The sequence below is a fragment of the Homarus americanus genome, unplaced genomic scaffold, assembly GCF_018991925.1.
Source record: "Homarus americanus isolate GMGI-L3 unplaced genomic scaffold, GMGI_Hamer_2.0 scaffold19318, whole genome shotgun sequence".
Taxonomy (NCBI): domain Eukaryota; kingdom Metazoa; phylum Arthropoda; class Malacostraca; order Decapoda; family Nephropidae; genus Homarus; species Homarus americanus.
This window is the reverse complement of record NW_024732238.1, coordinates 48331-75919: the sequence shown is the minus strand read 5'-3', so window position 1 is coordinate 75919 and position 27589 is coordinate 48331. Positions and strand designations below refer to the sequence as shown.

Sequence of the window (27589 nt, the reverse complement as noted above, 5' to 3'; positions counted from 1 at the left end):
TAGGCCGGTTGGCCTGCGCATGGCAGCTCCTGTCGAGAGTTACTACCACTCTCTATCATCCATGGCTCTATCCAGCCTCCTATTGAAACTTTCCAGCGTTCCAGCACTTACTACAAAATTGCTAAGCTTGTTCCACTCGTCCACCACCCTATTTGTGAACCAGTTCCTTCCTATCTCCCTCCTAAACCTAAACTTATCCAACTTAAATCCGTTGCTCCGAGTCCTATCCTGCTCGGATATTATAAGAACTTTATCTATATCCCCTTTATTGATTCCTTTCACCCACTTAAATAAATGACGTTGTTTGTGTGCAACGTGAGTGAGGAGCAGGAGGTGGGCGTGGCCAAGGAAAGTGGTGGTGTGGTGGGAGGACGGTTACTCGCCTAGGCTATATAAACACCACCTTACACCCACCATAGCCATTCCCAGACAAACGTGCGTTCTGCTCACGTCTCTACTACTGCTGTTTGCTCAAATCCCTGCCTATATATTCTGTCTACTCGTCAAGTGCGACACTTAAAAGAGGTTCTTGTACTGTGTTTTTCCTCACTGGTGTTGACGTAGCTAACGAGACAAGAAAATGACTGGGCGTGTAGACAAAGTGTTGCTACTGGATGGTGTCGACCCCGTGTGTGGACGGATCTTGACACAAGCTGGCATCTCCGTCACCACGCACAACAAGAAGCTCTCCAAGGATCAGCTCATCAAAGAACTTTCGGTAAGACTTTGTTATAGTTAAATAATGATAATATTCCCTACGTCTTCCGGTGACTATGGTGCCACAACTATGCTAATTGTTCTTCCCAATAAGTCCGTAACTCGCGCCGTGGTCAAGGGTCGCTCAACCTCGGCAACTGTAACCTGACTTTATGGTACACTGCTTGTATACATGTATCGTCTAGACAGTGTTTAAATGCCTGCACCGTCTAGGTACAGTGTATACACCGTTAAAGAATGTTTGTAGTCATGACACAACCGTTAGACAACTTGACTCTTACCCTAGGAAACTAAGATGCTGATTTTAATGTCTGCACAAACTGGTTTATTGAATCTAATATGGCAGGTGGCGAGAGAGAGAGAGAGAGAGAGAGATCGAGATCACAGGGAATGAGTGACGGGTGTGATGTTATCGCTGTTCTCAGGGCTCCTACTCATCCTCACCCCCCTGACCATCACACGAACCATCAGCCAGGAACCATGCCTAGCTAGGGCCTACTGTTTCTCTTACTTGTTCATCGTATTGTTTATTCTCTTCTCATTACGAAATTAAAGAAAATCTACGTGAAGATTCCAGCCATAATTATGAACCATAGTTCCCCGCGTCTCACAAAAACACGTGTGTACGGAATGGTTGGTAATGACACTGACAGGTAATAATCAAATACTCTCCTGAACTGGTACGCGGCGGGGTGAATGAGTACACAGTGAGCAGTGTGTGTTTGTGAGGATACGGTGTGTCAAGATAACACACACACACACAAACTTCCTTACAGGGAAGTTGTGACGTGAATGCTTGTAGTAAAACTGCAGTGGCGAAGAGGATAAAAGTAAAACCAACATCGTCTTCACTTGTGGGGAGTAATCGCCACGAAAATATGTGAGATAGTGTGTAATTTTTTCTGGAATATTCTGTATACCATGACTCGCGCCCTTAGGCCTATAACACAACTTTTCTGGAATGTGTAGGCCTTGTCCCACAACTACGCGGGGTAGAGAAAAGACAAGGTACCATAATATAAGGCTTGCGACACCTTACCTGTACTGATCTATATAGTTTATTTATTTATCATTTCACAGCATATTAGCCGTTCATACATATACTGTATTATGTATCTTGTGGTAATGTATAAAGGAGTTTGGGTAAGAAGTATACATTGTCATTTTCTTTGTTTGACCAGTATGTCTGTTCCTGGCTGGATGAAAGAACGTTTATCAGTGTAGATGTTGCTGTGACGTTTGTCTGTCTGGTGGTGGCTGTCTGTCTTTGTTGACCCTGGCGGCTGTCTGTCCCAGCCTGGCTGTTGGTTGACTGGGTTGACCCTGAGGCTGCTATTTTAAAGTTTTCTGGTCAGGTTGTAACAAATGTATTTTTGTCAATTGGTCGACACAACTTTCACTCTGTCAAGACCAGGAGATTATGTGTGGGGGTGTGAGTGTATATCACCCTAATATGTATTATGATTGTACAGGAACACGAGGGGGTGATCGTCAGGTCAGCTACGAGGGTGACTGAGGAGGTATTGGCCTCCAGTAACAAGTTGAGGATCATCGGCCGGGCTGGTGCAGGTGTGGACAACATTGATGTGTCGGCCGCCACTCGCAAGGGCGTCATCGTCATGAAGTGAGTTAATATTCCTCTACTTCCTCCTCCTCCCAACCCTCTTCCTCACCTCTCTCTCTCTCTCTCTCCTCCTTTATCTACAAATAATTATCCTTATCATTTATTAAGATTTATCATAGCTTTCTTATCTCTTTTACAAATATTCAGCTGACCACCATTGTGTGTATACCTGCACTGTCCCTGTGCATTATGTGTATACCTGCACTGTCCCTGTGCATTATGTGTATACCTGCACTGTGCATTGTGTGTATCTCTCGCTACACATACAAGTCCTGGGTTAGAGTCCTGGCCTGGGACAGATAAGAGAAGGGTGTTTATCCGGTGTGACATTACTACTTATAACCGGTTTCCTCCGGGTAATCCAGTTTCCTCCCGTGCTAGCGCCGGACAACAGAGAACACAGACTTAACGCATGAGTATCCAGTAACCTGATATGTGATGAAATGATGAATAAAATAGATGTACGTGATCCCGCCGCGAGTCGTTTATCTTGTTGTACGATACTGCATAATAGTGAGAGATGTCTTGAAGTTGGTGACGTAGGCGGCGATGATGTTGGGGGAGGTAAGGGAAGGAGATAACTTTTAAAAGGTGAATTAATCCTAGAGGTAATAACGAGTCTTAGAAGCTGGAGGGAGGTGAGGGAGAAGCCACCTCAAAGCGTCATAACTACCTTGTTCATGTTGCAACGACTGTATCTAATTCTTACAGTACAGAAAATAATGGTTGAAACTGTATAATGTTTTGGTTACTAGTTCGGGATGTTTTAAAGTTGTACAGACCTGCTGCTAATGTACAGGTTTAAATTTGTTGTGAATTCAGTGATTACATCCACGTGTCTGCCAAGAACAACGAAGGGGCAGGGCTGCTGAGGTCAACAGACAAAAACGACGGACTCGGTAACTGCACTGTATAGTGGGTGACCTCACGTGTTTGTCTGGGCGAAGGGTACAGGTCAACTGTTTATTAAATGCCTGGTTGAACAGGTGGTCCCTAGTGAGTGGAAAGTGGCTTGTGCGAGTCCTATCTTCGAGAAGGGCGATCCTCACTCCACGAACAACTATAGACCTGTGAGCCTGACCAGCATAATATGTAAAGTACTTGAGAGTATTATCAGAGATGCCGCAATGGAACATCTAATACGAAACAATCTTGTAAAGGATTGCCAACACGGTTTTATGCCGGGGCGCTCCTGCTTAACACAATTGCTCAAGGTATTGGATATTTGGACCCATATTCGGGAACGGGGTGGTAATATCGACAATATTTACCTAGATTTTGCCGAGGCTTTCGACAGCGTACCCCATGAAAGGATGAAAATCAAACTGGAAGGGTACGGAATTCGGGGAAATGTCCTTGCATGGATAGAAGATTTTCTACATGACCTCAAGCAGTGTGTGATGATTAATGGCATGAAATCGTCATCCGTACCTGTCACAAGTGGGGTACCACAGGGCAGTGTATTGGGCCCGCTGTTGTTTGTTTCATAAATGACATGGTTGACGTTGTACACTCCTCCATACAAATGTTTGCCGATGACGCTAAGTTATTTCGGGAAATTAAGAGCCAAGCTGACTGTGAAGAGCTGCAGAAGGACCTCTGTGGGCTCCAGGAATGGTCGAAGGAATGGCTGCTGAGATTCAATGTCACGAAGTGTAAGAGGATGCACCTGGGGCGTACCAACGGTAAGGAGGCGTATCTTATGTCCCAACGGGATGAAGAAACTGCACTAGTTGAGAGTGTATGTGAGAAGGACCTCGGTGTGTATGTTGACAATGAGCTGAAGTTCTCGGGCCATTGCGAGAAGAAGGTAAATCAGGCAAATAAATTATTGGGTCTTATAAGAAGGTCATTCAGATATCTAGACGGTTCGTCCCTCGTAGCGATCTTCAGGAGTGAAGTGCTTCCCCATCTGGAGTACTGTCACCCCATCTGGTCTCCGAGATATGCTAGGCACTGTCAGTTGGTTGAAAATGTTCAAAGGAGGGCCACCAGACTGGTGCCTGCACTTCGGCACCTCAGCTACCCTGAGAGATTGGAGAGCCTGAACTTGCCTAGCTTATGCTACAGACGGGCAAGGGGTGACCTAATAGAGGTGTATCAGCATCTCAGGGGGCACTACTCAGTTGAGTGTCCTTACTTGGAGCTGGCGGACGCTCGCCCCACAAGGGGTCACAGCTCAAGATTGAAGAAGCCGCAAGTCCAGAAAACTGTGAGGGCAAACTTTTTCCGAGTGAGGGTTGTAAACTCTTGGAACAATCTACCAGAGAGTGCTGTGACGGCACCGAGTGTAAGCTCTTTCAAGACAAGACTTGACCAACACTGGAGCGGGTTCAGGTACATTCAGGAGCCGGTGCACGCCCAGTATTTGCCAACCGTGCGTGACAGAGACGTGACCGATCGCCCAAGCGGCTAACAAGCCGATTAGTGGCGAAGAGGATTAAAGTAAGTGAACGGTCAGCAGGTAGAGGGGAGCCCCATCCTTGCCCAGGTGTTTCATAGTAACCAACTCTCCCCTGACGACTATTCCACCTGCTGGTACACGGGTAGTCGCAGCTGTACAGGTGTAGCTCTCGACACGGGTCTTGTCTAATACTAACTTAGCTTTACTTAACCCAACCCAGCTTATTCCACCTGAAGATTAACCACCCTAATGTTATAGGTTAGCTTGAGCTAGGTTAACATCAGGTTAGAGTTAGTGATTAAACCTACAGGTATAATAAGTCGTGGGGGCGATTTTTCGGGGATCTTCCAATGACCTGTAACCATCAGTGATGGTCTCGACTAAAGCGTTAGACTAGAGGTGTGTTAGTGGGCGGGACCGTCGTGTGTTAGTGGGCGGGACCGTCGTGTGTTAGTGGGTGGGACCGTCGTGTGTTAGTGGGTGGGACCGTCGTGTGTTAGTGGGTGGGGACCGTCGTGTGTTAGTGGGTGGGACCGTCGTGTGTTTGGGGGCGGGACCGTCGTGTTAGTGGTGGACCGTCGTGTGTTGGTGGGTGGGACCGTCGTGTGTTAGTCGTCGTGTTGTTGGACCGTGGTTAGTGGGTGGGACCGTCGTGTGTTAGTGGGTGGGACCGTCGTGTGTTAGTGGGTGGGACCGTCGTGTGTGTTAGTGGGTGGGGACCGTCGTGTGTGTTAGTGGGTGGGACCGTCGTGTGTTAGTGGGTGGGACTGGGACCGTCGTGTGTTGTTGACCGTCGTGTTGGTGGGACCGTCGTGTTAGTGGGTGGGACCGTCGTGTTGTTGAGTGGTGTGGAGTCGTCAAGTGGGACCGTCGTGTGTTAGTGGGTGGACCGTCGTGTTAGTGTGTGGGACCGTCGTGTTAGTGGGTGGGACCGTCGTGTGTGTTAGTGGGTGGGACCGTCGTGTGTTAGTGTGGGACCGTCCGTGTGAGTGGGTGGTCGTCGTGTGTTAGTGGGTGGGACCGTCGTCGTGTGTTAGTGGGTGGGACCGTCGTTGTGGGTGGGAGTGTGTTAGTGGGTGGGACCGTCGTGTGTTAGTGGGTGGGACCGTCGTGTGTTAGTGGGTGGGGACCGTCGTGTGTTAGTGGGTGGGACCGTCGTGTGTTAGTGGGTGGGGACCGTCGTGTGTGTGTTGTGGGGTGGGGACCGTCGTGTGTTGTGGGTGTGTGTGTTAGTGGGTGGGGACCGTCGTGTGTTGAAAGTGGGTGGGACCGTCGTGTTAGTGGGTGGGGACCGTCGTTGGGAGGAGTGGGTGGGACCGTCGTGTTAGTGGGTGCAGGACCGTCTGGGACCGTCGTGTGTTAGTGGGTACCGTCGTGGTGGTGGGACCGTCGTGGAGACGTGGAAGTCGTGTGGTGGGTGGGACCGTCGTGTGTTAGTGGGTGGGACCGTCGTGTGTTAGTGTGTTAGTGGGTGGGACCCCAGGACCGTGTGTTAGTGGGTGGGACAACCGTCGTGTGTTAGTGGGTCGTGTGGTGGGACCGTCGTGTGTTAGTGGGTGGGGTGTCGTGGGACCGTCGTGTTGTGGGTGGGCCGTCGTCGTGTGTTGTCGGGACCCGGGCGGGACCGTCGTGTGTCGTGTTAGTGGGTGAAGTGGGGGACCCGTCATCGTGGGACCGTGTTAGTGGGCGGGACCGTGTGTGTTAGTGGGTGGGACCGTCGTCGTGTCCGTGGGTCGTGTTAGTGGGTGGACCGTCCGTCGTGTTAGGACCGTCGTGTGTTAGGACCGTCGTGTGTTAGTGGGCGGGAAGGCGTCGTGTGAGTGGGACCGTCGTGTGTTAGTGGGTGGGGAGCGTCGTGTGTTAGGCGAGGTATGAGTTACTAGATAAATACTAGTGGCTGTAGGCAAGGAGTTGGGATCCAGAGTCAGGCTGACCATGAACCAGACACGTGATGCTGCCACCAGCTGCCCACGTGATTGTTCCTCTTTCTGCTCCTCCCCCCCTCTTTCTCCTCTCCTCCCCCTCTCTTTTTCCTTCCTCATCTTTTTTCTTCTCTCCTTCCTCTTCTCGTGTGCTATATATTATACCTAATTTAAAACCTGTGTCTCGGACTAACACAAACCCATACAAGACTGCCTCTTTTGCAACATCAACATTGCTTTTTTACACTTGTTGATGCGCGGTTTTCCCACAGGTAAAGTCTCAACTAACAATGTTTCTGGTGTAATACAAGCATTCACGGTGCCTCGATCTCCAGGTATATACATTCAGGTATATACGATATACGATCAGGTATATACGTTTTATTTGAGACACTTCAGCCAAACAGGAGGTGTGAGATCCACTTAGTCAGTGAAGATTTGTCTGCTTAATGATCAGATCAAAAAGGGGTCTTACTTGCGTGGTGGTGAGGGAGATGAAAGGTAGTGAGGGAGGTAGTGGTGGTGAGGGAGGTACTGGTGGTGAGGGAGATGAGAGGTAGTGAAGGAGGTAGTGGTGGTGAGGGAGGTAGTGGTGGTGAGGGAGGTAGTGGTGGTGAGGGATGTGGTAGTGGCGAGGGAGGCGGTAAAAGAACTTGATCGTTTGGTGTTGCCAAGGTGACCTGTGTGTGTGGTGAAAGCATCCTACTGTGTTGAGCAGCAACTGTAGTGTAGGTCACTCCTATAATACAACAAATCATATTAAACCTTACTGAAAACGCTAAACATTTAACATTTACACAATAATTCAAAGAGAAAATATTTTAAGTATATAATTAGTTTGTTTAATTTTTAATTTGATTTATTTTACTTTATTTAATTGGTAGACTTGTGGCCAGCGTAACCCAGCAACAGTATAACGTTGAACGTTCAACAGTAATCTTAAAAACTAGTTGAACAACTTGGTGCTACTAACCTTTGTTCTGTTTATAGGTGAACTGAAGTGATCATAGAAGGCAAGATGACCTAATTGAGACAATAGTGAACAAACGTGGGATAAAAATCACTTGAGGGCTTTGGCAACATTTTGGTATTTGGGGGAACTTGGATTTATATATCCAATTTTAACACCTAATTTTACTATGAATTTGGTTATATTTTCCATTAATTATATTGATCTATCATGGTATTATGATATATTTATGAGAAGCAACTTTAACTAACTATAAACAAGTGACTTACAGATACAGTATAGTCTAGTTACCAAATGTTGCCAAGAGTCAGAGAATTTTGTTCACGGTTCCCTCCTTGACAACCTTTCGAATATTACTGTTCACTTCATAATATCAGTCACTACTATTATTCATTTTTGTGAATAATTGAGCTATAGTAAACGTAAATCATTATAATTATATTCCCTGTATAATGTACGCCTCGTGCCCCCTGTATAATGTATGTTTCGTGCCCCTTGAATATTGTATGCCTCGTGTCTTCTGTATAATGTATGCCTCATTCCCCCTGTATGCCCATGCACTAAGCCACACATCCCCTTTACAGCACTCCAGGAGGTAACACACTGTCAGCGGCGGAACACACGTGCGCTATGGTGTGTTCGCTGGCCCGCTTCCTGCCACAGGCATGTGCTGCCCTCAAGGCGGGTACCTGGGACCGAAAGGCGTACCTGGGCTCTGAACTGCACGGCAAGACCATCGCCATCGTCGGCCTCGGTCGGATAGGTAGAGAGGTGAGTCCAGGTGATGGTGTCTAATAATGTTAGGAGTGATGGTGTCTTGTGATGGTACCTTCAGGCTTAAGATGAACACTTCCTTCTTACACCAGGATATGAACCTCAAAGTTGATATTTATATCATTAACCAGCAAGTCGTTATATATTACCGGAAGTTGACATATTAAAAGAAGTGATGTAGGTCATGTGCGTGTTTATCTCCGCAAGTTAAGTGTGCAATCCTCTCTTGTCCCCACAGGTGGCCAAGCGCATGCAGGCCTTCGGGATGACAACCATAGGCTACGACCCCATCATCCCGAAGGAGGTGACGTCTGAGTGGGGTGTGGAGTCCCTGCCCCTGGAAGACTTGTGGTCCCAGGCAGACTACATCACGGTACACACGCCTCTCCTCCCTCATACCAAGAACCTCATCGGCGACGAGGTTCTGGCAAAGTGCAAACCCGGAGTACGCATCGTCAATGTCGCCCGCGGGGGTATTGTGGACGAGGCAGCACTCCTGAGGGCACTGGAGAATGGGACTTGTGGTGGCGCGGCCCTCGACGTGTTCCTGGAGGAGCCCCCGACTGACCTTACCCTCTGCAGGCACCCCAAGGTACTGTTCCCTCCCTGGTTACCTTTACTGTACTCTCCTCAGGTCATGATCCCTAGCATTTGTTTACTTCTTATTAGTAGTAGTACTGTAGTAGTATAATATAAATTCATTAACAAGGTGGTGCTCCTCGCCAGGTGATCTGTACGCCACACTTGGGGGCCAACACAGTGGAGGCTCAGAGACGCGTTGCCAAAGAGATCGCTCAACAGATAGTGGACATGGTGCACGGGCGACCCCTGGTGGGTGTAGTGAACGCCCCCGCCCTCTCTAACGCCACCAGTAACGCCTGTAAGCCTTGGATCGAGCTAGCTAAGGCCCTCGGCTGCCTGGCCAACAGTCTCTTCCAGCCCATGGATACCCCAGCCCTCACCATCACCGTCGACCTCTATGGTGAGTTATATACCGCGCCTTCGTCAGGATATCAATCCGAGTACTGTCCTCATATCAGAGGGTTGGCGACTACAGTCCTACACCCTAATGTCTTCGGGCTGTTTTTACCAATCGTCCAAGATTTTGCATCTCCCTGGGGACCCAGTTTTTAATCTGGGGTGTAAAGGTCGTCCATACCTCATTGGTATAACCCCCAGTGGATTAGTTAGTTAATGTTTTTCTTATGTTGATAATAGTCATTATGCTGTTATTTGCTCTGCCTGTGCGACTGACTGCCTGACTATAGCCTGAACGCTGCTGCACAGTCTGTACTGTAGTGCCGTGTAACATTTTAGAAATTGTGTACACATTACATTGGTATATGTCTGTGTTCACTTTATAGTGTATATTTATGTAAGTGTAGTGATGGTGTACTGTGACCACTACAGGTAGTGAGGTGAGCGAGATGAAGTCGTTCCTGGGGTCAGCGGTGTTGGTTGGCCTCCTGAAGGGGCTGACACAGAACGGCATCAACCTGGTAAACGCCCCCGTGCTGGCTCAGGAAGTGGGTGTGTCCCTCACCCTGCACGCCCACGGCAACCAGCCCGCACCAGTCCCCTCCACCGGCCCTGAAGCCCTACAGGTGAAGGTGACCCGAGGCCCTACCACTCATGTTCTGCTAGGTGAGTGTCTGTGTGTGTGTGTGTGTGTTAGTGTGTATGGGGTTGAGTGTGATGATAATAAATAATGGTTCATTGAAAAGTACCGTAACCAAGACATTGACTTGTTGCAGGTAATGCGTCAGGGGGGCAGGCGACGTTGTATGCGCTGGACGGCTGTGTGTGGGAGTCTGGCCTCACGCTGGGCCGCAACATGCTTTTCTTCAGTGCCTCCCCTAGCGCCACTCCCCTGGCAGCTATCGCCACACAGCTGCTGGCGGTGCAGGCGGTGGTCACCTCACTGTTGTCCTCAAACTCTACCACCAAGGAGGTGTGGCACGTGGCCAGGACCAGTGCCAACGTTGACCTCCCCTTCGCCATCCCTGACACTAACCTGAGAGCCCAGCTGACTTTTTAAGTGACTTTCCTCAACCCAGCCTTGACACACGTCACATCCGAGGTCAGCCTTCACACAGATCAATTCATCTAACTAATATACAGTTACATTTTCAGATGCCCTCACTCAACTTGATTACCTGTGTGAGAGGCGGCAGATCCCTTACCTGTGTGAGGGGCGGCAGGTATCAGTGCCACCGTTCAGTCGGCCATCTGGACTAAGGGAGACCTCGCCCATTAACTATTTCTACTTGTTGTTTATGTATAGGAAATATTGTTCAGTATCTTGGAGTTTCTTATACAATATAGATGTATTCTTACTAGATAAAGGTTATGAAAGAGGAAAGCTTATTAGTTCAGTTAACACCGAGAAACAACTGTTCACATCTTGCACATGTTTGAGTTCATTCTCTTCCATATAACTAATATTTTTGTACAGCTTATGTCGAGTCTTATAAAAACTGTTTTGGCTTTTTGTAAAATATTGTAAACGTTGATAGTTGTTTGATCATAATAAACTATTATGATGAATATTTTTTTTCTTCTGATATTACATCATTTATCAGTCTTAATTATTCTATTTTGAAATATTGCACCAGAGATCACCACAGTCTCTACAATATAACCCGGAACATGACAAGGTAGTTCGGTGTTTACAAGTGACACCATCAACATCTTGGAAGAAAAAAAAACAATAAATCTTCTTGTTTATTGCCACAAACCCCAACTTGCGTGTGTGTGTGTTCTTAGAGGCTGTAAGTAAGTGTTCGTTTATACAGTAATATTGTGCCAAGAAAAGAAATTATCTAACTATTGTGTATTTGGCACTTGAGGTTTGTGGTGGGAGAGGAAAAAAGGCACTTCACATGCACAAATGATGCTATATTTTACATCTTATACGCAATAGGAGATCTGATTCTACAACTTGCATTCCATAGATCAGATCCTAGAGCTTGCACTCCATAGGAGGTTAGATCCTACATCTTGCACACAATAGAAGATCGGAGTCTACATTTAACCTATAACAGGAGACTGACTTGCATTTAATATAATTAGAATCCTCTTAAAATACTTAAATAGTGTAATAATGTAATTCGGACAATATGAGAATCAAGGAGACGATAACAGAGGTCACATGAGGGGTAGAGGACCTTGCTGGCTTAAGTGAGGGAGCGTTGGTGTTGCGGTCGTCAAAAATACTTGTGTGAGAGAGTCCTCCTCGTAAAGTCTTCAGAATAGTGAAAAACCTCCATACAACGGATTTTTATCTTCATATAATCCGTTAGATGTTTTATTTTTATATCTAACGGACCCTCGATATAACAGACTTTCATTTCTGTATAGTTAGATTATTTTATATGTATACAATATAAGAATTATTAAATATATGTGTGTGTGTCATTATGTAGAGAGCGTTATATAATATTAAAATAAACTTAATGGCCCCTAAGGCTGAGTATATCACTGACGTAAATAAAGATAAAATTATAAATACTTTTGTTATTTTGACGTATGAAAAAGAGGTTAAAGACTTCAGAGCACGTAACTTGATGAAAGTGGATCATCTTCATATTAGACACAACAGCTATCTCCTCAGATGAACCAATCTCATCGTCTCGCTGGGGAAGTTACGTTACGTTACGTTAGGATATTCAACTAGGTAAAATAAACTGGTGTATAATTGTAATGTTCAGGTGATCCCGAAAAAAAATGCAAATCTACACATGATGAACAGATGAATCCGTGCGAGAGATGAAGTACACTACATGTGAGGATAGCCTCCATGAGAGAGTTGTATAATAAACAACTACAACAAGTATTAGTGAACTTTCTCTCGCCCAACAGTGAATCTAATTAAAGTTGTAACATAAGGAGGTAAAACTTCTGTCGTCTTTGGAGATAATTATGAGGAACTATTTTGGAGATAACTGATGTAGTGTGTGGAAGTGAGCTGTGAGGGGGGACGAGTACCAGTCATCATTATACTTCATCCTTCAGGTCCGCTGCCAGGTTGTCGACGCCTCCACCAGTACTCACGGGGACCTTGGTGGTGCTCTTCTCCATTTTCCCGTTTTTTTCAATGTCTTTGACGCCGTTGGGAAGCTCCTGCAGAAGGGGAAAGAGCTATCGTTGAGTCAGGTAACATAACAGATCTTGACAGTTCAGTAATGTATCGTTATGTTGCATCTATCGGCAGAAAAATACAACATAACTGGACTGTTCAGTAAATATTCCAGTTATGTTTACCATTTACGGATGCACTTAATTATTCATTAATTTATTTCTTATTTATTCACTTATTATCATAACTTTGCATAAAATGTAACGTTATAAAGTCTGAGTCTCATTGGTCAACTAGGAGCCAATCAGGATCAATATATCGTTTGTGGTAGGGAAGGGATCATACGAGATTAAGAATGAACTAATCAAGAACCGAGTATGGACAGGTAGGGATGGGGTTTATACAGGGTCACGTTGAGGCTACCTTGAGGTCGGTCCCAGAGGAGGATGGAAGGTCAGGGTTGCGGCTTCGCTTGACCCTGTCGTAAATCGTTTTGGTGAGAAGCCAGAGGGCAAGAGGGAGCGGGAAGAACAGTGTGCAGGAGGCCGGGATGACTGAAACAAATATATTATGGCTGAAACAATGTGATATAATGGCTGAATGGTGACTATAAAATTAATAGACTCGCTAACAGACTACACCATTAATAGACTCGCGAACAGTCTAAAACATTAATCGACTCACTAGCAGATAGCTCCCCGTTAGGAGAGGAGAGCGTGAGCTGTAAGATAATGATGGCAATGACAACATTCTGCACGCCCGTCTCCACACTGATAGCTATGGCACTGGCGACGGGCTGACGGAGTATCAAAGCAAAGATCAGACCACCAGTGAAGCCCAGTGTCGGGAGCAATAGTCCCGCCCCTACCACCTGTGTAAAGAGAAAAAGATGTGAGGGGCAATGTGAGGTAGGGGTGAGGTGGGGGTGAGGGACAATGTGAGGTGGGGATGAGGGACGTTATGAGGTGGGGGTGAGGGACGTTATGAGGTGGGGGTGAGGGACGTTATGGGGGTGAGGGACAATGTGGTGGGGTGAGGACAATGTGAGGTGGGGGTGAGGGACGTTATGAGGTGGGGTGAGGGACAATGTGAGGTGGGGGTGAGGGACGTGGGGGTGAGGGACGTTATGAGGTGGGGGTGAGGACGTTATGAGGTGGGGTGAGGGACAATGTGAGGTGGGGGTGAGGGACGTTGTGAGGTGGGGGTGAGGGACGTTATGAGGTGGGGGTGTGTGATTTACAGTCAATATACATTAAACTTCAAGTTTTTTTTTCTCAAATGTCAATACCTATCGATGCTGTTTCGTAAATTGGTGATGGGAGTAGAGAACAAAAATACATTGAAAATAACTGTGTCCTCTCTCTCTCTCTCTTCCCTCCATCCATCCTTCCCTACCATCCTTGTCTTTGACCCTCCTCTCCCTCCCCTCCCTCCCTCCATCCCTCCCCTCCCTCCATCCCTCCTCTCCCTCTCTCCTTCCCCTTACCTGCCAGTTGAAGAAATAGAAGATGTACCTATAGGCATAAGTACCGAATGAGAATAGCAATGCCAAGTTGAACAGTGCAAACCCTGTCAACACCTTCTTGGCGTACACGTTGATCCTGCAAGAGTAAAGGTGTGGGTAATGTCACATGGGAGAGTGGGTAAGGCCATGGGTGAGATGGGTAAGGTGAACACTAACATGGATGAAATAAACAAAACGGTAAATTATATAGGTAAAATAATAACAAATCTAAGTTAAAATATAACCATGAAAAAAAAAGTTAAATGAATGAACAAAACTGCATAACGGAAAGTGAATATCATTACCCTAACGATTATAAATGTATCCATAACTTTAATATATCCATCATATATATTTCAGAGAGCAACACACGCTCGCTCACCTTGGTATGAAGTACTGGACAACCATACCAATCAGACAGGGTAAGATGAGAGTGGCGCTGGTAATGGCTATGTCCGAGTAAGGTATAACAAAGTCCACACCTTTCATTATTACTGGACCCAGCAGGAGCACCCATAGAGGTACGGTGCCTTAAATGTAAACGCAGTCATTGTTAGTTAACCTGCTTGACTATAGGTCTGGCTTGGTGTGGTAGTGGTAGTAGTAGTAGTAGTAGTAGTAGTAGTAATAGTGATAGGAACTTACCGAAGGAGAAGATGGTAGAGATGGTTGTCATAGAGATTGAGAGATCGAGGGATCCACCCAACAAGTATGTCCACATGTTAGAGGAGCCGCCCCCTGGACAACTGCCGCTCAGGAACAGTCCGAGACGCAGGTAGGGTTCGTTTGGAAAGAGTAGGACACCCAGCCCGAAGGAGATCTGTAAAAGGGAGGTGTTTATAGGAATGGGTTATATAATAGTGGAGGAGCAATGAGTTACTTAATGGTGGAGGAATGAGTTACTTATTGGTGGAGAAGGAATGAGTTATCTATTGGCGGAGGAGGAATGAGTTATCTAGTGGCGGAGGAGGAATGGGTTATTTAAAAGTGGAGGAGCAGTGAGTTACTTAATGGTGGAGGAATGAGTTGCTTATTGGTGGAGGAGGAATGAGTTATCTAGTGGCGGAGGAGGAATGGGTTATTTAATAGTGGAGGAGCAATGAGTTACGTAATGGTAAAGAAGGAATGAATTACATTTTGGTGGAGTACTAAGTTAAGTAAACGGCGGAGGAGGAATGAGTTATCTAGTGGCGGAGGAGGAATGAGTTAATTGATATTGAAGAGTAGTAAACCAGACGGAGATATAAAAGGGATATAAGCTATCATGTTATTATCCTCTCTAGTAAATCGTTGCAACATATGTGGGTGTGTGTGACGCGCGCAAAGTTAATCGTAAGTGTATCTGACGTAGATAAGTTTATTTGCCCCTGAAGATGAGACCCCAACTTATTTCGCCTGAAGATTAACCACTTACGTTAACCTAACCTACCCACCCCCTTCCATTGTCGCATTAGAGTTCTTAACCTTGAGGTGAAGCAAGCTGTGGTTATAGATCTTGAAGTAATCTATTAACTGAAGGTTGAAGACGACGTTTAAGGTGACAAGAGAACGACACTCAGGTTTAGCAGTCGCCAATGTCTTAGTTTTATGGATATTATGGATGATGGTAAACCCTGAACGTGAACTACGTTTTATTGTTGGGCAGTTATGGTCCACTTACTGGCGGAATCTTTTACCTTTAAGACCCTAAACCGACATCTTATCCTAACAATCCTGCAGGTGTTAATGTATTAAGATAAACTCGCTTGTTAACCAGATTTTCTCATAACTCTTTCGTAAGAGGGTGAACCTTGGTGTTTCAACCCTTACTGATAGTATTAGAGAAGTGGTAAATTTATAGGGTTCTAAAAGTTCTCGAGTAACACACAAATATGAAGGAAATTTTTTTTGATATTTTGAATTGGTGGTGTTGGTGGCGCTGAACTGACACATTGAAACGGTGATGTATTGTTCTTGTTGACGTCCCATGTGTTATAGTGAGAAATGTATTAGATTTTGACTATTTAATGAACCTTTTATGCTGTATCGTAAGTTAAGTGAGTTATTTAGTCGTTTCATATATTACCAATGTTTGTGCACCTATGTGAATCTCGCTTCCCAGGTGTTGAACAAGCCTTAAGCCAACACATGATATCACGGCATAATAAGTGAGAGGATATTCATTGCTAACATTACAATCTATTTTACAGTTGAAGATCCATTGGCATTATACCGACCCTCACATCCTGACCTACAGTAGAGCGTAAACCTACCTCACATTATCACGCCCTAGAAACTGACCTACCTCACATTACCATGACCTAGAACCTGACCTACCTCACATTACCATGACCTAGAACCTGACCTGCCTCACATTACCATGACCTAGAACCTGACCTACCTCACATTACCATGACCTAGAACTTGACCTACCTCACATAACCATGACCTAGAACTTGACCTACCTCACATTACCATGACCTAGAACTTGACCTACCTCACATTACCATGACCTAGAACCTGACCTGCCTCACATTACCATGACCTAGAACTTGACCTACCTCACATTACCATGACCTAGAACCTGACCTACCTCACATTACCATGACCTAGAACCTGACCTACCTCACATTACCATGACCTAGAACCTGAACCTCGCATTACCATGACCTACCTGCATTACCTGACCTCTGACCTCTGCCTCACATTACCATGACCTACCTGAAACCTGACCTACCTCACATGACCTAGAACCTGACCTTCTCACATTATCACGACCTAGAACCTGACCTTCCTCCACATTACCATGACCTAGAACCTGACCTGCCTCACATTACCATGACCTAGAACTTGATGACACTGACCTACCTCACATTACATGACCTAGAACCTGACCTACCTCACATTACCATGACCAAGATTCTGACCTACCTCACATTACCATGACCCTAGAACCTGACCTGCCTCACATTACCATGACCTAGAACTTGACCTACCTCACATTACCATGACCCTAGAACTTGACCTACCTCACATTACCATGACCTAGAACCTGACCTACCTCACATTACCATGACCTAGATTCTGGTTTCCTCACATTACCATGACCTATGACCTAGAACCTGACCTTCCTCACATTACCATGACCTAGAACCTGACCTACCTCACATTACCATGACCTAGAACCTGACCTACCTCACATTACCATGACCTAGAACCTGACCTACCTCACATTACCATGACCTAGAACCTGACCTACCTCACATTACCATGACCTAGATTCTGACCTGCCTTACATTACCATGACCTAGAACCTGACCTACCTCACATTACCATGACCTAGAACCTGACCTACCTCACATTACCATGACCTCGAGCCTGACCTACCTCCGTACCATGACCTAGGACCTACCTCACATTACCATGACCTAGAACTGACCTACCTCCACATTACCATGACCTAGAACCTGACCTACCTCCCACATTACCATGACCTCCGAGCCTGACCACCTCCACATTACCATGACCTCGAGCCTGACCTACCTCACATTACCATGACCTCGAACCTGACCTATCTCACATTACCATGACCTAGAACCTGACCTACCTCACATTACCATGACCTAGAACCTGACCTACCTCATTACCATGACCTAGAACCTGACCTACCTCACATTACCATGACCTAGAACCTGACCTACCTCACATTACCATGAACCTAGAACCTGACCTACCTCACATTACCATGACCTAGAACCTGACCTACCTCACATTACCATGAACCTAGAACCTGACCTACCTCACATTACCATGAACCTAGAACCTGACCTACCTCACATTACCATGACCTAGAACCTGACCTACCTCACATTACCATGAACCTAGAACCTGACCTACCTCACCACCTAAGGATACACATCACGTACAGTCTACATGTAAATTCTGGCTCTCTAAGTTTGTAGGTTAGGTTAGGTTAAGTTATGCTCAAAACAATGAGGACTGATAAGCAATAAAAGGGAAACTATGACGCGGCACAGATGTTGAGGATCAAGATAATGTAACTCCAGAAAGTTAATATTCTGTAAGCAGATAAAGAGATAGAGAATGTTGATATATTACTGCAATTAAAGATTATCCAAGATTTATCTGAGTGACAAATTCATCTGAGTGCTGGTTACCCCTTACATGGTCAGCAACTGCTCAGAACATCAGGTGAGTGTAAACAAAGTCAAAGGAAATACTTGGTCTAACAATCCCTCACGTGTTCATCGCCAAAACAAAAATAAAATATTAGTTGTCAGTCTCTTTCACACTCGAAGCCTTGATTACGTAAATGTTGAAACTCAATTATTGTGTGTTTTAGTAATTTATAATCACTTTAATCCCCTTCGCCATGAAAAACAAATTCCAGACAAGTACATACATTATGATATTTCACAGGTCGAGGAGACATGTATAGTGGAGGTGACCGTCTGTCGCACTTGGATACAACTTGAAATTTTACCAAAATACTTTTCTGGTGTAATATTCCACACTTGAAGTATCACCACCCTTTCCCCCTACCCAGCTTATTTTACCTGAATATTAAGCACCTTATCGCTAGCCTAACCTTACACTAACCTCACGCTAACGTAACATAACATAACATAACTAACCTTAACCTAGCCTAATTTAACCTAACCTTACATAACCTCTGCAGGTATATCATTAAGAAGTATAATCATCAGGTGAACTATGCCACTCATATCTTACAGGTCAAGAAATAGGACACACACACACTCACCAACATACAGTAGATATTTATCAAGGTTTATGAGTCGGAACACAACAAAATATCATGGGGGGCCAAAAGTTAGTACTGTATTAGTGACGCCTCCATTTGATCAACATTTCCTGTGGCTGGTTGGTATCAGACAATAGGATAAACTTCAGGACTGTACCCATGTGAGAGGATTTGCGTGTCTGGTTCTCATCCTTCAACGTCAGTTTTATAGTTGTGCGAGATTAATGGGTTACTGATAACATTTAAGGCTGTTACGTCAACTTGCTGTTGTCAATTCAAAGTTGGTTAATCTGACACTCTCTCTCTCTCTCTCTCTCTCTCTCTCTCTTCATGCAAGGCTGGAATGTCCCCTTCTCAAGAAAATGAAACACAATAATAGTGAAAATGTCGGCAGTAGAACCAGGAAAAACTATTATGACTGCAGGTAATGACAGTGTGGAGTGTTTGTTGACAGTATCCGGCGGCCATGATGCAGCAGGATGTAAACAATGCCGAACTTCTCCCCCCCCCTAACACAATACCTACAGGGTTGCCCTTCGATGCCAGTCACTCTACGGATCTGTCCTCTCTCTCTCTCTCTCTTTTAACCTGTTATGAACACCTTTAACTGGCTCCTCTGATGATATGAAGTTGGTTACACTATGGTTCACACGTTAATTCTTTACCTCTAGCTGACTAAAAACTTGACTACCTGACTCCCTTTAACTGGACACAAATATACATGTTCAGATGTAGTTGACAGGTGTGGTTAATAGGTGTAGTGTTCAGGTGTGGTTGACAGATGTGATTAACAGGTGTGGTTGACAGGTGTAGTGTTCAGGTGTGGTTGGGAAGGTGTAGTAGTTGTGGCTGCTTAATTCCTCTTTCACACACACACACACACACATACACATATCACAACACCATGATGTGGCAATCCTGAGGTGTGTGTGTGTGTGTCTCCCACACACAGCGGTTACACAAAACTTTACATCTTATAAGTTGTTGACAGTGGCAATGTTTATGATAATTTTTATTTACTGTAACACTCGTCAGCGTGACGGTGAGGAATTACATGCTAGTGATAACTTAATTATTTGGGGAATAATTTGAGAACCCATAGTGTGAATATTCTCTCTCTCTCTCTCTCGCTCTCTCTCTCTGAATCCATCTTTTACTCCTTTCCTTTCTTCCCCCCTCCTCCCTCCCTCCCTCCCTCCCTCCCACCCACCGTTACTCACCATAGGCATGATAACAAACTGGGAAATGGCTCCTATGGCTGGACCGACTGGCTTCTTGGTAATGCCTTTGATAATCTTGAAGTCGACAGAGGCTCCCATGATGAAGTAGGCAATGATAGCCAATGCTGAGGAGATGTACGTATAGATGAGAGTTATGTTCTGGTCTCTCAACACCACTGCCATCTCCATCACCCCTTCTGCTACCGTCTGTCACATGGGGTATACAATGTTAGTGTGCATACTGTCACATGGGGTATACAATGATAGTGTGTATACTGTCACATGGGGTATACAATGTTAGTGTGTATACTGTCACATGGGGTATACAATGTTAGTGTGTATACTGTCACATGGGGTATACAATGTTAGTGTGCATACTGTCACATGGGGTATACAATGTTAGTGTGCATACTGTCACATGGGGTATACAATGATAGTGTGTATACTGTCACATGGGGTATACAATGATAGTGTGTATACTGTCACATGGGGTATACAATGTTAGTGTGCATACTGTCACATGGGGTATACAATGATAGTGTGTATACTGTCACATGGGGTATACAATGTTAGTGTGTATACTGTCACATGGGGTATACAATGATAGTGTGTATACTGTCACATGGGGTATACAATGTTAGTGTGCATACTGTCACATGGGGTATACAATGTTAGTGTATACTGTCACATAGTGTGTACTGTATACAATGTATATGGTGTGTATACTGTCACATGGGGTATAGTGTGTATACTGTCACATGTTATGCACTGTCACATGGGGTATACAATGTTAGTGTGCATACTGTCACATGGGGTATACAATGATAGTGTGTATACTGTCACATGGGGTATACAATGTTAGTGTGCATACTGTCACATGGGGTATACAATGATAGTGTGTATACTGTCACATGGGGTATACAATGTTAGTGCATACTGTCACATATAAATGATAGTGTGTATACTGTCACATGGGGTATACACATGGGGTATACAATGTTGTGTATACTGTCACAATGTTAGTGTGCATACTGTCACATGGGGTATACAATGTTAGTGTGTATACTGTCACATGGGGTATACAATGATAGTGTGTATACTGTCACATGGGGTATACAATGTTAGTGTGTATACTGTCACATGGGGGTATACAATGTTAGTGTGTATACTGTCACATGGGGTATACAATGATAGTGTGTATACTGTCACATGGGGTATACAATGATAGTGTGTATACTGTCACATGGGGTATACAATGTTAGTGTGCATACTGTCACATGGGGTATACAATGATAGTGTGTATACTGTCACATGGGGTAAATTTTGGGTTTACATGCACTCAATTACATGTTGGTTAAGCATCTGGTTTCTAAATCTTAAAATTTGTGTTACTTAATGAGCGCCAATATTATTAAATGCATTCTGAATAATTAAAACATCAGTTACTATATGTCAGTAAGGTTGAAATCATCTTTATACACATTTCTGTCAGTGAATGACTCACCTGATTGTTCTCGTCATAAAGTACCACGTGTAGGTTACTGAAACCCAGGTAGAGCGCGGTAATGTTCACCTCGCCGTAGTAGGTCACGTTGCTACAGGCCACCAGGTTGTCGTTCTCTGGAGTACATTGCATGGGCTCCCCGATTCCCCTCACCTCTGACACAAACTGCGACGGCACACACACACACCGTCACATAGGGTTACAGGGTGGAGGTGAAATAAGATTAAAGGTTATGTAATATAATCAATCTATTTACACATCTGTCTTCCTCTTACTAACGTAAGCATGTCTCTTTCTCTCATCACTTTCTACTCCTCTTCTACCTCACTTCCTCCTCTCACGTCTTTCCCCATTATGCTCTCCCTCTCCCCCCCTCCATCCTCACCTGGTCCACCACGTAGGCTGCCACACGATCCACGGTGACTGTAACGTTAGTGAACCAAGTAACCAGGTGGTTGGTGCCATCCACCACCTTCAGCAAATCCGCCGGCGAGAACCTAACCACCCCCGTCTTGTCCTCCGTCGTCGCCGCCGCCTGCAGGAAGATAGAAAGATACTGTGTAAATCAACTTTCGCATTCCGTCCCGTCTGTTACTCCTCCTTCGTCAATGTAGCCTTTTTAAAGTGATAGGGAGAAAAGCAAGAAGGTCCTGTGGTGGTAAAGCCTTATCTCCCAGCAGCCTCTCCTCCGGCGTCGCCTACAGAAGGGTAGAAGAGTCCCGTGTTGTGTTAAATTTGCTTCAAATTTAAGCGATTGTATGAATCTCTCTCTCTCTCTCTCTCTCCCTTCTCTCTCGTACATACTACCAACAGGATTACTTACCGTGGTCACCCTAGTCAGCAGCAACACTACCAGCGCCCACCAGCCCGCCACTTCCTTCCCGCAACCACCACACATATTCCTCCTCTTGAATGGTAAAGTACACAACCTCCGCCAGATGTTTAGTCGTGATCGTGGGGGTATTAGGATTAATATGTTTAATGTGTTCGAGTACCTCCTTGATTACTGACGAAGGGAGAGGGGTTCCGTTTGATCTGAACGCGAGGGCTGCACACATGTGGTCTATCTCCTGTAAATAGATAAAGATATAATGGTAAAGGATAATAGTCTGTACTGGAAGAAATATCACCCATTGTGTGTTAATTGGGAGAAGAAAAACCCTCACCATTTCAAGTGAGATTTGTAATTAGTACTACAGTTACCATTTGTTTAAGAGGACCAACCTTCACTAAATGTTCTCCCCTTTTCATCCATATTGACAATTTATGTTTCAATAACTATGAATAGGTGACAGACAAAGTATGGTGATATAACAAGGAGCACATCTTCTATGAGACGTGAGCGAAGCTGTTACACATACTGCCAATCATCGCAACTATAATTTGTACACAAAACTAAAGCATTTTTAAGCCAAAGTCACAGCTTAAATCATAACCCAGAAGACTCCAGTCATTCGACGTTGGGCTGTACTTCAAATTGTGTTGTATTGTGTTAACGATTAATATATGATCAACTCCATCAGGTAGTTCCAACAATAACTACCACCATAAACCTGTCGACTTGCACTGAAGGGGACGATCCCAGGGCGATGCCAAGGCCAGCGAACATCAACAGCCGGGAGTGTTGTGTAAGACCTGGGCCACAAACATTGTTCGGTACCTGCACCTTGCCCCCTCACCACTCTTTCTTCCTGCTCCACACGGATCACCTCGAGAGTCAACACCCATAGCTTATTTCAACCCAAGATGAATGATTCACCCTAGCGCTCCTAGCCTAGCCTAACCTAACGCTACCTAAAGGTATAATTTAGGTTTGGTCTACAGTGAATGTTTTCAGACACTTTTCTTTCTCTCTGGTGGCCCTCTGTGACTCCTCCTCTCTTACAATGTTGACCTTTCCCTCCCCCTTCCCTCCTACACTTCGCTGGCGGGAACTTCCCCATAAAGGAGGTCTTGACGTCATATGTGCAGACCTCACTATGTACACACTACAGGCGGACACTGGCCCTTACACACACACACACACACACACACACACACACCTGGCTAAACTGCGTGTGTATTATATATTTTGATAAAATTCATTAGTATGTGACTCGATAATCAAGGGTAAATATCCGTGTTGTGGTTCAGGAGCGACATTTAAACTATTCCTTGACTGAGTGATCAAGGCCCTCAACACCTGTGATCAAGGCCCTCAACACCTGTGATCAAGGCCCTCAACACCTGTGATCAAGGCCCTCAACACCTGTGATCAAGGCCCTCAACACCTGTGATCAAGGCCCTCAACACCTGTGATCAAGGCCCTCAACACCTGTGATCAAGGCCCTCAACACCTGTGATCAAGGCCCTCAACATCTATGATTAAGACCCTCAACATCTATGATTAAGACCCTCAACATCTGTGATGAAGGCCCTCAACGTCTATGATCGAGGGCCTCAACACATGGGCTCATTGCTGACGCCAGTAAATGTGATCAGTCTTGTTGTTTCCCGGAACACGGAAACTTGAGTAATGTTCCGCCACATCAGCACACTCCATATTCGTCAAAAATATTTGTTTATATTCTGTTCTAAAAATTAGATTACGTTAGGTTAGATTATGTTAGGCTAGGTTAGCATTAAGTTGGATTTGGTTACGTTTTATTAGGTTGGCATTAGGTTAGGTAAGGTACTTTAGGTGTGGCTAGGTGAGAATTAGGTTAGGTTAGGTCAGGTTAGGTTTGCATCAGTGTGTTTTATCACCAGGTGAAATAAATTGGGGTTCCTTGTCATTACGAAATCCCCATTTTTTAGACCTTCACCTACACCTTCACTTCACCTACAACTACACCTTCAGCTATCGTGCATCATTTTTCTGTGGCTGGCACTGAGAGAGAGAGAGAGAGAGAGAGAGAGATTTTTTCATTGTCAATCGTGCTACGACCGGGAGAGAAATTGTGTTGGTTTAAGAGTTGGGTCTGGCTTGCTCAACTCAGGTACACAGAGGGTGTGGGCAGGGTGTGTGTTAGGGACTAGGTCGAGCTACAAGGTGTGTGTGTGTGTGTGTAATAGTAATCATTTACGGTTTATTGAGAAAGTTCAGTAGCTCGAAGGCTGAAAATATAAATTAGACAAAAATGACTTATTACAAACAAAGACATGGGGTAGGTGGGTCGTTTAACAAAAAACTTTCATTACTAAAAGGGGAAGGAACATGAATTGAACATACAAATTATTATAGTTTGCAGTTGATGGCCCGGGCTGGACTCTTGCCATACTGCTTGCCATACTGTGTGGAGTCACGTAGGCCACATGGTGCAGTATTTCGTCCTCAGGTGTTGATATGAAGGACCTCACGTGGCCATGGAGACACCGAGTGGTGTGTGTGTGTGTGTGTGTAAAAGAGAGAGCACGCCAGGTTGTAAAAAATATACCGAATAATTGTATGGAAAATATTAATGATCACGTGCGCACACACACACACACACACACACACACACACACATATCCACAGGCTCACCTCACTCCCTCACACACACACCCACACACACCCACAAGCTCACCTCCCTCAGGCTCACCTCACCCCCACACACACACACACACACACACACACACACCCACAAGCTCACCTCCCTCAGGCTCACCTCACCCCCACACACACCCACACACCCCACAGCCCACCCTCCCCAGGCTCACCTCTCACTCCCCACACACACACACACACACACACACACACACACCCACAAGCTCACCTCTCCCCAGGCTCACCTCCACTCCCCCACACACACACCCACACACACCCACAAGCTCACCTCTCCCTCAGGCTCACCTCTCACTCCCTCACACACACACACACACACACACACACACACCCACAAGCTCACCTCTCCCTCAGGCTCACCTCTCACTCCCTCACACACACACACACACACACCCACAAGCTCACCTCTCCCTCCCTCACACACCCACAAGCTGTAGATGCTTGTTGTCTTTCACTTCTAAGCCCTTGTTTTTTATCTCTTTCGTCGTAAAAAAACAAAAGTTTGGTGTGGACACGTTTGAGTAAATCAGGAATTATCATAATCATGATAAACCCGAGCGTTTATTGCGTGTTAATGACATATATCAGGTGATAAATACATGATAACTGCTGCTGGAGTACATGGCGGCCTGTGTGTGTGTGTGTGTGTGTGTGTGAGTTTACCCTTGGAGGTGGAGGGGGTGGTGGTGATGGTGGAGGAGGAAGTTGTGACGGTGGTGGACGAAGTGGAGGAGAGGAAAAACAAAGCATAGAATTGGCTGAGGTGGTGTACACAGCGGAGATAGACACTTCGTTCCTGCATCATTTCACACAAACTCCCCCATAATGACCTGCACCACACCTTCACGAGAGACAAACTCCCCCATAATGACCTGCACCACACCTCTCCACACCTTCACGAGAGAGAAACTTCTGTTCCTGCATCATTTCACACAAACTCCCCCATAATGACCTGCACCACACCTTCACGAGAGACAAACTCCCCCATAATGACCTTGCACCTGCACACCTCTCCACACCTTCACGAGAGAGAAACTCCCCCATAATGACCTGCACCACACCTCTCCACACCTTCACGAGAGAGAAACTCCCCCATAATGACCTGCACCACACCTCTCCACACCTTCACGAGAGACAAACTCCCCCATAATGACCTGCACCACACCTCTCCACACCTTCACGAGAGACAAACTCCCCCATAATGACCTGCACCACACCTCTCCACACCTTCACGAGAGACAAACTCCCCCATAATGACCTGCACCTCACCTCTCCACACTGGTATGTTGTTGAAAAAGTTGACAACAAGAGCAGAATTATTGTATATTTATTTTACTTCACGGACAAACGTTATGGACACATACTGCCTGGTAACCTGACGCGAATAATTTACAGTCCCGTTCACTCCCACCCCTATCACTCATGCATCCATCCAACCTATATTTGAAGCTGTGCTGCGTAAGTCCCAGGTTGCTGAACTGACTTTCTGCCTCATTTACACAGAATTGCAGGGAGTCAATTGTTTCTCTTACTTTGACAACACAACATACATTTATTGTTTCTCACTATTAATCTCTTTTTTGTGTGTTTTTATTTATTATTATTATTATTATTATTATTATTATTATTATTATTATTATTATTATTCGCCCTCGGGCCCTGATGTGGGTCATTGACCTGTGCTCTGGTGGGCTAATCCTGTAAAAAAAATCGAGTTAATGATGATGTTTGTTAACTTAATTATTCCACTACTCCATTTTCAAACCAATGTTTATCTCTCGCTTAAATCTAAATTTGTCTAATTTAAAACTATTGCTACGAGTTCGCTCCTGGTTGGATAGCTTGAGTACCTTTGTAATATCCCCTTTGTTTAGCCCTGCCTTCCATTTATACACCTCTATCATATCGCCCGTCACTCTACGTCTCTCGAGGGAGTGCAAATTAAGATATTTTAACCTGTCTCTGTACTCAAGGTTCCTAATGCCCTGGATTAGTCTAGTCTTTCTCCTCTGAATTCTTTCTTAGGATTCTATATCCATTCTGTAGTACGGTGACCAGAACTGAACCGCGTAACCCAAGTGAGGTCTCACAAGCGCAAGATATAATTTTAGGATAACCTCGTTAGTCTTATAACTAACACTCCTTTGTATGAACCCAAGTACTTCGTTAGCCTTGTTTCGAGCAAATACAGATTGTTGTCTTGGTTTAAGATTCCTATTCCTAAATCTTTCTCACAGTCGGATTTCTCCACAACAACGTTGTTCATCTGATGTCTAGTTTCTCTGTTTACATCTCCTAGACTAGTACTTTACATTTGTCCACATTAAATTTCATCTGCCATTTTTCAGACCATTCAAAAAATTAGTTTAGATCTTTCTGTATTTTTTTTTTTTTGGAGACCTCATCAGTTCAGATCTCTTGTCGGATATTTTGTTATCTTTAACCGAACTCAAATATTTTAATTTGTTTTGTCTTATGAAATATAAAATCGGTGTTTACAAATGAATTTACTCACCGTAAGTTACAGCCAAACAGCCTGAAGCAGGAGGTCAAAGTAGACAACTCCTTCCAGCCAGACGCGAAAACA

The 27589-nt window shown here is 45.1% G+C and overlaps 2 protein-coding genes across 4 annotated transcripts; one reads left to right on the top strand and one right to left on the bottom strand.

The window, feature by feature from the left end:
* The first annotated feature begins 397 nt into the window (after window positions 1-397).
* On the top strand, window positions 398-10958 carry LOC121868236 (D-3-phosphoglycerate dehydrogenase-like). The gene is made up of 7 exons (XM_042368547.1): window positions 398-718; window positions 2190-2341; window positions 8222-8408; window positions 8650-9003; window positions 9138-9393; window positions 9822-10055; window positions 10166-10958. Exons 1-7 carry the CDS (start codon window positions 581-583, stop codon window positions 10447-10449), a joined length of 1605 nt encoding a protein of 534 aa, XP_042224481.1. The 5' UTR covers window positions 398-580; the 3' UTR covers window positions 10450-10958.
* Window positions 10959-11122: 164 nt separating this feature from the next.
* On the bottom strand, window positions 11123-27589 carry LOC121868237 (ileal sodium/bile acid cotransporter-like). Of its 3 annotated transcripts, none has more exons than XM_042368549.1 (11): window positions 27518-27589; window positions 22475-22549; window positions 21865-22014; window positions 21480-21644; window positions 19976-20182; window positions 14639-14813; window positions 14376-14523; window positions 13976-14090; window positions 13174-13360; window positions 12913-13043; window positions 11123-12533 (listed from the first exon to the last, which is right to left on the bottom strand). In XM_042368549.1, the coding sequence occupies exons 2-11, from the start codon at window positions 22535-22537 to the stop codon at window positions 12408-12410; spliced, it is 1467 nt and encodes a 488-aa protein (XP_042224483.1). In that variant the 5' UTR covers window positions 22538-22549; window positions 27518-27589; the 3' UTR covers window positions 11123-12407. The 3 variants fall into 3 exon arrangements, with proteins under 3 accessions (XP_042224483.1, XP_042224482.1, XP_042224485.1); XM_042368548.1 differs by having other exon boundaries at window positions 22303-22549; window positions 27518-27541; XM_042368551.1 differs by lacking the exon at window positions 22475-22549 and having other exon boundaries at window positions 27518-27586.